This window comes from Clupea harengus, chromosome 10 (genome assembly GCF_900700415.2).
Source record: "Clupea harengus chromosome 10, Ch_v2.0.2, whole genome shotgun sequence".
NCBI lineage: Eukaryota > Metazoa > Chordata > Actinopteri > Clupeiformes > Clupeidae > Clupea > Clupea harengus.
In genome coordinates, this window is record NC_045161.1 from 17,866,937 (window position 1) to 17,879,436 (window position 12,500).

Below are 12,500 nucleotides of genomic sequence, written 5' to 3' on the forward strand. Positions count from 1 at the left end.
CCCACCCTTCTCCTCGCTGTATGCTCACAGCCACACCTTCATGCAGGTAACCCCGTACATTCAGCATGCTCGCTGGTGTGTTTCCTCTTGTGTGTGATGTTGGACAGACCTCAGGGCGGAGGAGGGGAAGCTCTGCATCTGCCTGCATCCTCACAGCTGTGCACTGCAGTGCTCTCTGCAACCACTAGGTGTCAGGAGAGGGCAGAGTGCTTGGCAGCTGGCAGGTTGAGCAGTGTCTCTATGAAAGACACTAGATGCCCTAAGCTATTGGGTTGCAGTTCAGTCTTCTGAGTATGAATTGTGTAACACAACTGTGTTGAGGTTGTGGCTGTGCTGCTTGTTTTTGTGCCGTGTTACTGCCTGTGTTCAGGGCCCTCAGTGGTATTTGTGTTGAGTGTGTATACAATCAGTATACAATAGAAGTGAGTTCACTCCTGTGCAATACTACTTAAATGTCAGATTATTCAAAATTCTATCACCGTACAGTAATTGCATTTTTAAGTTCAAGTTGAACAGTAGGGTATTTGCTCTTATGTAAAGTTTAGATTTACTATATTAAAACTACTGACCCCAGTATGAACTGAATGTGACAAAATTCATTTTTCAATACTTCGTATCTCCACCTTTACTTTTGATGACAGACTCAGACCTCGGCATGGAGGAGACCAGTGTTGCACACAAACTACTTTCACTTTTTTCTTCTTTAGACACTCTTGTGTTATTTTGGCAGGCTGCTTCCGATCATGCTGTAATATCCCTCTTCTGGCCTCTGAGGACTGTGAGTCCTCTTGTCAGCCATTATTTTGGTCTATCCACAGGCATTCATGGTGCAATCTCTAAATGTCATCTCCCCAACCCCTTTTGCACTCATGCAGCCCCATCTCATCATACTTCCACCTCTGTGCTTCCCTGTCAGGGACTTTGCAGTCACTCTGGCAGTCCTAACCCTAACCCTTCCCTGTGGGAACTATGCATTGCAGTCACTGTGGCAGTCCTGACCCTAACCCTTTAATCCTGGCCAGGTTTATACAGAACATGCTGGACCCTACATGAGCCAAACACATTTATCTTGGTCTCTTCATTTTGCAGTTTTGTGCCGAAGGTTGCCATCCATAGAGGTTGACCTCATGCAATGTCCTTTGCACAGGGGTGAACTCACTTTTGTTGTATACTGTACATACATACACACACACACACACACACACACACACACACACACACACACACACACACACACACACACACACACACACACACACACACAACCATATAAAAGAGATATTTCACAGGTGCAACTCACTTCTGTTGTAAACTGTATAATTGTGTTGAATATGTAACACTTAGTAGTATTTGTGTTGAGTGTGTGATAGTAGCCTATTTGTGTAAAGTGTGTAAAGATTTTAGAAATACTAACTCTCCCTCAATCCTCTCAGTGTAACTATATTTGTGTTGAGTGTTTAATTATATTTGTGTTAAGTGTGTAACTGTGACCCCAACCCTAACCCTAGGTAAGTGTGCAACTGTGCCTGTGTTAAGTGTGTAAGTGATGTTAAGTATGTAACTGTCCTATATAAAGATTACTTGTAAGGTGTGTTTGTCTTCAGTAACTGCCCACAGTCAGTCTTTGTATTGGTGTGTGTCTGTGTGTGTGTGTGTGTGTGTGTGTGTGTGTGTGTGTGTGTGTGTGTGTGTGTGTGTGTGTGTGTGTGTGTGTGTGTGTGTGTGTGTGTGTGTGTGTGTTTGTGTGTGTGTGTGTTAGTAGTGTGTATAATCAGGATGTAAAAACAAACTATAATTAACAAACTGTAAATAATAGATAATTCATGTATTTATCTGTGTAAGGTAACTGTACCTGCTGCACAACCCCTCTCAGATGAGGTGCAAACCCTAACCCTAACCTATCTCAGATGAGGTGCATACCCTAATCCTAACCCTAACCCTAACCCTGCATAGAATACATGGCCACACACTCTTCACATGGCCTTTTCACTCTCACAAATTCAGAGAATTTATTCTGACTTCTGACTATACTGGATCATACTGGTTTTATGGGTTCAGAATGAAGAGCAGATAGCTGACAACAGAGCATGCACACACATTCAACACACACATACACACACACACACACACTGAATAAGAGAGAGACACCCTAGATACAGATGCAATTATGTTTTAATGGGTTAGGGATAGATACGGTGATGTGTTAATGGGTTAGGGTAAGATACAGATACAGTGATGTGTTAATGGTGTGGACAAGGGTTAGATACAGATACAGTGATGTGTTAATGGTGTGGACTAGGGTTATATACAGAGATAAAGTTGTTCTTTGTTCCTCCCGATCCCTCTATCTGTCTCTCCTCTCTGCCGTTCTCTTTGTCTGTGTGTCTGTATCTCCCCGTGGCCTGTGCTCTGCATTAGGGGTAATGCAGCCCAGCAAGGCCATCAGCCCTGGGGGGCGCGGACCACATTAGTGCATCTAGCAGAAAGAAATGGTGGAGGAGGGGGGAGTGTATGTGTGTGTGTGGGGGGGGGGGGGCTCTATTGCTTACTCTACTGAACAAACACATACTGTACTGTGCTGAGGATCTTTGCTCTTTACTGTGCTGAGGATCTGTGCTCTTTACTGTGCTGAGGATCTGTGCTCTTTACTGTGCTGAGGGTCTGTGCTCTTTACTGTGCTACCTTACCTGACACCTGTGTTACTGCACCCATACACACACACACACACACACACACACAAGGCAGTGACCAGGTGTGCTACCTTACCTGACACCTGGGCGGCTGCTTAGACACATACACATACATACAGTATAAACACACAAGTACATGTGTAAACATTTATGTCTCTGTGCCTCAGAATCCTTATTTCTAGCAGGAGTGTGTGTGTTCATGGATAGAGATCCCATGTCTGTATAAGTGTGTGTGTGTTCGGGGAAACAGATCCCTTCTGTGTGTGTGTGTGTGTACATGATCTGTGAGGGTGTCTATCAACTTCACTTACAGCTTAATGCAATTCTGTCTGGAAGTAAACAGTTGGTGGTGCTCATGTTACAGCACCCACAGAGATACCAGAGAGAGGGAGAGTAATGAAGGAGTGGAGGAGAGTAATGGAGGAGAGAGGAGTGGAGTGGAGGAGAGAGAGGGGTGGAGGAGAGAGAGAGGAGTGGAGGAGAGAGAGGGGTGGAGGAGAGGAGAGAGAGGGGTGGAGGAGAGAGAGAGGAGTGGAGGAGAGAGAAAGGAGTGGAGGAGAGGAGAGAGAAGAGTGGAGAGAGAGAGGAGTGGAGGAGAGGAGAGAGAAGGGTGGAGGAGAGAGAGAGGAGTGGAGGAGAGAGAGGGGTGCAGGAGAGAGAGAGAGGAGTAGAGGAGAGAGAGAGGAGTGGAGGAGAGAGAAAGGAATGTAGTGGAGAGAGGGGTGCAGGAGAGAGAGAGTAGAGGAGAGAGAGACGTGGAGGACATTAGAGGAGGATGAGAGAGAGGACAATGAGAGATAGAGAGGAGTGGAGTGGAGAGGGAGAGTAATGAAAAGGAGAGAGTGAGGGAGATAGAAAGAGGATGAAAGGAAGAAGGAGAGAGAGATCGCTTCCCTTCTCCAAACTTTCCACTGGTTGGCATAAGTGGTTCGTCTCCTGTTGCACTGCCTGATGGGAAGAGGTCAGGAGGTGACTGGATTCTTTCTCTCTGCTTCTGTCTCATCCCCTCTTTCTTTCTCTGTGTGTGCGTGTGTGTGTGTGTGTGTGTGTGTGTGTGTGTATTTGAGTGTGTGTGCATGAGGAAGTGTCTTAGTTGTGTGTATGTTTGTGTGTGTGTTCTTATGTATGTGCTTGAGTGTGTGTGAGAGAGAAAAAAATGTGTGTGTATGAAGGAGTGTGGCTGCGTGTGAGCATGTGTGTGAAAGTGTGTGTGTGTGAGAGAGAGTGAGAGGAGTGTGTATATGTGGTTTAGAGAAAGGAGTGTGTGTGTGTGTGTGTGTGTGTGTGTGTGTGTGTGTGTGTGTGTGTGTGTGTGTGTGTGTGTGTGTGTGTGTGTGTGTGTGTGTGTGTGTGTGTGTGTGTGTGTGTGCGTGCGTGCGTGTGAGAGAGAGAGAGAGAGGAGTGTGTATGTGTGGGTGATAGAGAGAGAGGAGTGTGTGTGTGTGTGTGTGTGTGTGTGTGTGGGTGTGTGTGTGTGTGTGTGTGTGTGGGTGTGTGTGTGTGTGTGTGTGTGTGTGTGTGTGTGTGTGTGAGAGAGAGAGAGAGAGAGAGAGAGCGAGAGAGAGAGAAGTGTGTATGTGTGGGTGAGGTGAAAGCTGAGTAGAGGATGCTGGAACTCGACACCTGACATCAGGGTGCTCCTCCCCCATTCCCATCCCCTCCCCTAACACACACACACATACTCCTCCCCTGCCTGTCTCCTGCTTGTTTGGCAACAGTGGGGTTGTGGGTTGTTGCTCCTTGGGAGGCAGAGATGAATTACATCTTCGGCAGCAGCTCGTTGAACTTGCGCGGTGTCCGTTGTGACGGTGTCCGTGGTGACGCATGCCCGGCACCAGCTGGGGGGGGCCCTAAGCTGAAGCCATGGCAACGCAACACCACTGAGGGCACGGCTCCCCCTCCACCCTCACCCCCCCCCTCACCTGCCTCACACTGGCAGCAACTCCTCACACTCTTCAGCCACAGCAACGCCTTCAGAGCCTGCATGAAGGTAACACACACACACACACACACACACACACACACACACACTCACACACACCTTCAGAGCCTGCATGAAGGTAACACACACACACACACACACACACACACACACACGCCTTCAGAGCCAGCATGAAGGTAACACACACACACACATGCCTTCAGAACCGGCATGAAGGTAACACACACACACACACACACGCCTTCAGAGCCAGCATGAAGGTAACACACACGCGCACGCCTTCAGAGCCAGCATGAAGGATGCACACACACACACACACACACACACACACACGCCTTCAGAGCCTTCATGAAGGTTACACACACACACACGCTTTCTGAGCCTGCATGAAGTTAACACAAACGCCTTCAGAGCCGGCATGAAGGTTGCACACACACACACACACACACACACACACACACACGCCATCAGAGCCTGCATGAAGGTTGCACACACACACACAAACACACACACACACACACACACACACACACCCACACACACGCCATCAGAGCCTGCATGAAGGTTATACACACACACACACACACTCGTCTTCAGAGCCGCATGAAAGTAACACACACACACCCTGCTGCTGCTGAGGCCTGCTGTTTGTTTGGCCTATAAGGAGATTAAAGTGTTTCTTCCCTTGGATCCATTTGTCAGGTTCTTATATTTCTGAGCTTATGTGTGTGTGTGTGTGAGATCCTACATTCACTTGCATGTGTGTGTGTGTGTGTGTGTGTGTGTGGGTGTGTGTGATCCTACATTCACTTGTGTGTGTGTGTATGACGTATGATCAATATATTTTCTTTTGATTGGGTCTGTGCTGGAGTTCCCTCAGTATAGTTCAGTGTGTACTCTGACTGCCTCACCATGAGGCTGGCTCTTTGGGGTTGATGTCAGTGTGCCGTGGGTCGTGTTAGAGGCTGGATTAGGCTCTTTGGGGTTGATGTCAGTGTGCAGTGGGTCGTGTTAGAGGCCGGATTAGGCTCTTTGGGGTTGATGTCAGTGTGCCGTGGGTCGTGTTAGAGGCCGGATTAGGCTCTTTGGGGTTGATGTCAGTGTGCAGTGGGTCGTGTTAGAGGCTGGATTAGGCTCTTTGGGGTTGATGTCAGTGTGCAGTGGGTCGTGTTAGAGGCTGGATTAGGCTCTTTGGGGTTGATGTCAGTGTGCAGTGGGTCGTGTTAGAGGCTGGATTAGGCTCTTTGGGGTTGGTGCAGAGGGACATGTTAACTAGTTACGACGGGCCCAGGTTCAGGCTATTATGACGGGCCCTAGTCAGTGGCATAAGGTTGTTATGACAGGCCCTAGTGCATGCTAGTTACTAGTCATGAGGCGCGCACACACACCATTGGCGTATATATATTTTAACAACAATGTGTTGGATTTTACGGTCGAATTAGTTACTTCGGCTATTGTATTGGGAAAGTTGACAGGTCAACGAGAAAGCGATCAGAAACATGGATAGTGCTTTGACTCGCGGTAACGTAAACAGACTGTCAAAGTGCTGAAACATTCTTAAAACACTGATGAAAGGCATTACTTGGTACGGCAGCACACACAGCAGCTTTACCCACATCTGAAAAACACATACACAATAAAACAGGCGCGTGGCGACCTGACTCCGAAATTATAACAACCTGTTAAATAAGGGCTCAGCAGTTTGAAGGATAGGAGTTGTGCCTGTTGTAGTGGGCAATGATGAGCTATATGACCAGGCAAAACGTCTGTCTGACCACTACAACAGGGACATAGGAATAACGTTTGGTGCACAACTCCTATCATTCAGGGCCCGCTTTAGAGCAGAGATTGCTCAGCAGTCCGCAGTCTCTCAATTTGCCAAGATGCTGATTATGGATTATCACTCCGTGTGCACTGCCCTGCTATTGTTTCTGACAGTGGCAACAGCCAAGCGACCCTTTTCTAATTTGAAACTCATTAAGACCTACCTGAGGAGCAGGAGAGGCTGAATGGTCTGGCTATCCTGTCCATTGAAAAAGCAAATCATGCATCACCACTTTTATCTTTGAAAGGCATCGTTCGGCTTGCAGGTGTGCTGTGCCTCTGGCTGTGCTCAGTCAGCTTGTCGGTCTTGACGTTCAGATGTTGCGCTTTCTAAACTAGCTATATCGTATCGTCTCGTCACATGATCAAATAGAGACTTGACATTGGACAACAACATACATATTACCCAGCAATCATCATTACAAATCTGAATATGACAAAAATATCAAAGAAAATAGGAACTTATTCATTCATTGAATAGTTTTTTAATAGTTTCTATAGTGTATGTAAGATAAGCATATCTTTTTGTTATAGATTGCTACTATTTTCCCCACAAATAATACCTACCATGATGAAGATAAATTTGCCTTTTCAAGTGCATATATAGCTTGACTTGAGTCTGAGACTTCTGTCAAACACAGTACTGGGTCAACAGTACCCGTCAATTTAGACATAAATATGTCTATGTGCCCCGGCTACGGGCCCCCAAGACCCACGGGCCCAGGTGCGACTGCACCTGCTGCACCCCCTATAGTTACGCCCCTGTGTTAGAGCCTGGATTAGGCTCTTTGGGGTTGGTTCAGTGCGTCGTGTTAGGGGTTAGGATTAGGTTATTTAGTGTGTGTGTGTAGTGGGGCATGTTAGAGGCTGGATTAGGATTAGGCTCTTTGGGGTTGGTGCAGTGGGTCGTTTTAGAGGTTGGGTTAGGATTAGGCTCTTTAGTGTGTGTGCAGTGAGGCATGTTAGAGGCTGAATTAGGATTAGGCTCTTTGGGGTTGGTGCAGTGGGTCACGTTAGAGGCTGGGTTAGGATTAGGTTGTGTGGTGACTACTCTCCGCTTAGTACAGGACTGAAATGAGTTTGGAGACATCTGCCTCATGGGCCTGTGAAGGACAGACACTGGATTCTCTCAGGTTCAGCAACCTCAGCTTCTGTTCAGCAGGGACCCTAACCCAACTTGACTGCCAACATACAGAGAGTAAAGAGTATCCGTTTGCTTGGAGTGTGTGTGCGCGTGTGTGTGTGTGTATGTGTGTGAGAGTGAGCGAGTGTTTGTGATCTCCCTCTCCCCCTCCCCTTTCCTCCTCTCTCCTTCCCTCTCCTCCCCTCTCCTACTCTCTCTCTGCCCTCCTCTGCTTTATTTATTAAGTTACTAATTTATATATTCACGGATTTGTATATTGAAATTACATATAGTATATATATACAGTGGGGAAAATAAGTATTTGAACCAGCGGCGTAACAATCCATTGGCGAGCCCAAGTGCCGATCACATTAACGGGCCCCCTAACCGAACTATCGTTATTCGAGACTACCTAATGCTAAATCTAGCGAGGCGCAGATACATCTACTTATGATGTACAATACACATTAAGGGTTGCTACAATATGTTTTAATGAAAACACCAATGAACACAGTATTTCATCGATCAAACTGATTTTGGAGAAATAGTGTATAATGAGCAGATAGACAACACATGGAAAAACATTAATACAACTTCGTCAGGGGGTTATCAAACATTATTGTGAATTACGAACATTTGCATGGATTTATGGGAACAGCCACTCGACAGCGGATCCAGCGCCTCATCTGCTGCAATCAATAACAAAAAAAACTTCCTCCAACAATATCACTTAGACCTATGCGCAAAGACATTGAAGCGAAAAAATACATTTCAAGTAGCATTAGGCGTATGAAAAAAAACGTAACATGCATGACGAATGGCATTCTACGAGCCTTGCGTTGAGCAAAATCCTCATTAATTTTAGAAATGTTCAACTCCCTGCTCTCGGATGCTTTCGATGGACAGGGTAGCTAATCCACTCAGTCTCTCCTGCCCCATGCTGCTCCTTAAGTGGGTCTTAATCATCTTTCGTTTAGAAAATGAAAATGATGGCTACGGTCACAGGTACGGTAAGAAACAATAGCAGAGCCAAATGCTGATGTAACCGAGTGGTTATCAACAATCAGCATTTTTGCTATCTGTTGCACTGATGACTGCTGAGAGGTCGCTGCTTTAAAGCAGGACCTGAATGATAGAAGTTGCGCTGGAAACGTGGGCGCAATGTCCCTGTCATAGTGATCCGACAAAACTTTTGCCTTTCCAAACAGCTCATCATCTCTTGCGAGTTGAAGGGTACTGGGGTGTAAAGCATCAAAGACATGACAGGTTGCTCGCATACTACTGAATATTTGGGAAAGCTGGCACGCAACGCAATGCAACACAACACAACACAACAGAATGGGAAACAATCGCAACATGTGTGGGTGGGCTATAGAATCTTTGACAACAATATTACCCAGACATCCTTGCTATTTTTCGATGGCAATATTACTTAATAAAAACGAGATTCGTTTCATTCAGCAAAAGGCAAATGAGGCCGAATGAATTATTTGCTGTTGTTAAGACTGACTATTGTTAAAATGTTTATTGGGCAGGTGATAGCTCATAATTATGAATAACTGACACCATACTTGAGAAATGTTTGCAAATTGATGGCACTGGATCATATGCTTATATATCGTCAGTGAGCGCAGCGCAGGGGGCCCGGTCAGTTCTTTAATGCTAAAGCAAATTGTTTGGTCGATAAGGTTGTCCCATTTCTTCGGTGAGCTTGAGGACGGGCCCCCTTTCGCCACGGGCCCTAGTGCTGTTGCACTCCCTGCACTCCCTACAGTTACGCCACTGATTTGAACCCCTGCCGCTTTTGTCCACTTGCAAAGAAATGTGTGATCTATAATTGTAATGGTAGGTCTATTTTAACAGTGAGAGACAGAATATCCATAAAAACATCCAGAAAACTGCATTTTATAACAGTTATGAATTGATTTGAATTTGTCGCGGAAAATAAGTATTTGAACCCCTAGCAAAACATGTCTTAGTACTTGGGTGGAAATAACCCTTGTTGGCAAGTACAGACGTCAGAACGTTTCTTGTAGTTGGTCACCAGGTTTACACACATCTCAGGAGGGGATTTTGGTCCACTCCTCTTTTGCAGATCCTCTCCAAATCCTTAAGGTTGCATTTTCAATGGGAGGGAATGAGGGAATGAAGGTTCAAGCCCAATATTCCACGCGGTACATGGCCCCATCCATAGTCCCTCGATGCGGAGGATTCGTCCTGTACCCTTGGCAGAGAAAACAGCCCCAAAGCATAATGTTTCCACCTCCATGCTTGACGGTGGGTATAGGTGTTCTTGGGTCATATTCAGCATTCTTCCCCCTCCAAATGCAGGCAAGTCGAGTTCATGCCAAAGAGCTTGATTTTGGTCTCATTTGACCTTCATCCTGTCTCCCAATCCTCCTTAGAATCATTTCAAGTGTTCATCGGCAAACTTTCAGACGGCCCTGTACATGTGCTTCCTTGAGCAGGGGGACCTTTGCGAGTGCTGCAGTACTTCAAACCATTACGGCGTTGTGTGTTGCCAATGGTTTTCTTGGTGACTGTGGGTCCCAGCTGCCTTGAGATCATTCACAAGCTCCCCCTGTGTAGTTCTGGGGTTATTCTGCACCTTTCGGATGATCACCGATACGCACGAGGGGATAACTTGCATGGAGCCCCAAGACCTAGAGCGATTTGACAGTTGTTTGGTGTTGCTTCCATTTGCGAATAATTCGCACCAATAGTTGCCTGCTTCTCACCAAGCTGCTTGCCGATGGTTTTGTAGCCCATTCCAGCCTTGTCGCAGGTCTACAATCTTATCTCTGACGTCCTTGGACAACTCTTTGGTCTTGCCCATGGTGGTGAGGTTGAAGGTGTGAAGTATGATTCTTTGGACAGGTTTCTTTTTTATACACGTCAACCGGTTTGAGATCAGGTGTACCTTGTTAGGCCTAATGAGGACTAATCTGTGTGCTTCTTGGGCACATAACTGGTCATTGGGAGCCAGAATTCTTGCTGTTTGGGGGTTCAAATACTTATTTTCTGCATCAAATGCAAATAATCATAAATGTTATAAAATGCAGTTTTCTGGATGTTTTTGTTGATATTCTGTCTCTCACTGTTAAAATAGACCTACCATTACAATTATAGATCGCACATTTCTTTGCAAGTGGCCAAACTTGCGAAGGAGGCAGGGGTTCAAATACTTATTTTCCCCACTGTATATATATGTTTATTGGCACAGAGCACACACAAGTTACAGAAATTGTGAGTATGGGTGTTCAATTTAGATGTCTTTGAGAGAGCTGGTGTGTGTGTGTGTATGTGTGTGAGAGAGAGAGAAAGAGAAAGAGAGGTAGAGCAAGAGAGAGGTAGAGAGTGTGTGTGAGTGTATGGTTGTTTGGTTAATGTGTGTTTTTGTGTGAGTATACCTCTTTGATTGAAGTGTGTGTATGTGAGTTTGATTGTGGGTGTGTGTGCATGTGTATGTTTTATTGTTGTGTGTGTGTTTGAAAGAGAGAGGGAGAGAGAGTGTGTGTGAGATAGGGATGAAGGAGGGGCAATGAGCTCCATATTCATGTCTGTTGTCATGTGATTATTCATGGCTGTTGTCATGTGATTATTCATGTTTGTTGTCATGTACTGCCCCTAGTGATGTAGAAAGAGTGGGGCTGGGATTGAAGAGAGAGAGAAAAAAGTCAGAAAGAGAGATAGAGAGACAAAGGGAGATAGACGAGAGAGGGAGATAGAGGGGGGAAGTGGAGCAGAAGGAAGTGTGTGTATGTGTGTGTATGTATGTGTGTGTGTGCGTGTGTGTGTGTGTGTGAGCGTGTGTATGAAAGACAGGATTTATCTCCTTGCCACGCTCCAACTCTTCCACACATTGCTTACACCACGGCACCAGGAACACATATCCTAACCCAGGAACACGGCGGAACAAACCCTTACTCTAACCCAGGAACACGGCGGAAACAAACCCTTACTCTAACCCAGGAACAACATAGAGAGGAGAAGAGGATGGAAGACAGAGAGTAAAGCAGGGTAGAGGCCGGACGGTGAAAGGAGAGGAAAGAAAGAAGAAAAGGGAGGAGAAAAGAACTGAGCGGAGAGAGGAACAGAAGAGGAGGACAGGAGGATAGGAGTTGGATTCCAGTCTTATTGCTCGGGTTAGGACTCTGACTCTAACCCTAACCCTTATTCCTCGGGTAAGGACTCTGACTCTAACCCTTACCCTTGTTCTTCCTCTTTTCTTCCCTGCTGCCCTGCCTGACGCTATGACCTCCTGCCACTCCCCTCACCGACGCAAGGGCACCCCTGCCAGCCAGTCCCCTGACCACCTTAGACTGCAAAACACACACACAAGCAAACATACACAAACAAACCACCACACACAAACTAACCACCACACACACACAAACAACCACACACACACAGGCGCACCCCCTCACAATCCTCTGGCTGTGACTCCTAAGCCTGCCAACCAGCAGCAGTTTGCCCCCCCCCACAACCCCTCCTGCCCCCCCCACACCACCAACCCACCCTTCCCGTACAGCTCCCACACTTTGCCTCGCCCCTCCCAGCCTCGACCCCGCTCCCGCTCACACACCCGCCCTCGCACCCGCTCCCGCGTCCACCCCCACGCTCGCGCCCGCATCCACCTCCGCGACGGCTCCAAGAAGACTCCCTCCAAGAGCAGCGCTAAACGGCTCAGCAGTGCCCCCTGCTGTCAATCCTGGGGAACACTTTCCTGCGACAGGGCCAGTGTGTTTGGATCGGCCTGCGAGAGAGCATGTGTGTACAACCACACCTGTAGCAGGTTGTGTGCGTGTGAGGCGGCCTGTGACAGGTCATGTGTGTGTGATCACAGCAGTGACAGAAGATGTGTGTATAACCTAAATTGCGAGAGAACGTGTGTGTATAATGACACCTGCAAGAGAACATG

General features: G+C 46.9%; 1 protein-coding gene across 3 annotated transcripts in view; it reads left to right on the plus strand.

The window, feature by feature from the left end:
- Positions 1-12,500, plus strand: part of dlg1a (discs large MAGUK scaffold protein 1a) — a 44,135-nt gene that overhangs the window by 5,538 nt on the left and 26,097 nt on the right. The window contains exon 2 of one of the 3 annotated variants that reach the window (XM_031574214.2): positions 1-46. This exon is cut by the window's left edge and continues 62 nt beyond it. In XM_031574214.2, the coding sequence (XP_031430074.1) occupies positions 1-46 (46 nt within the window). Of the gene's footprint in view, positions 47-4,251; positions 4,681-12,500 lie in introns of those variants that run through there. The other 2 variants (XM_031574213.2, XM_042708888.1) reach the window with 2 other exon arrangements.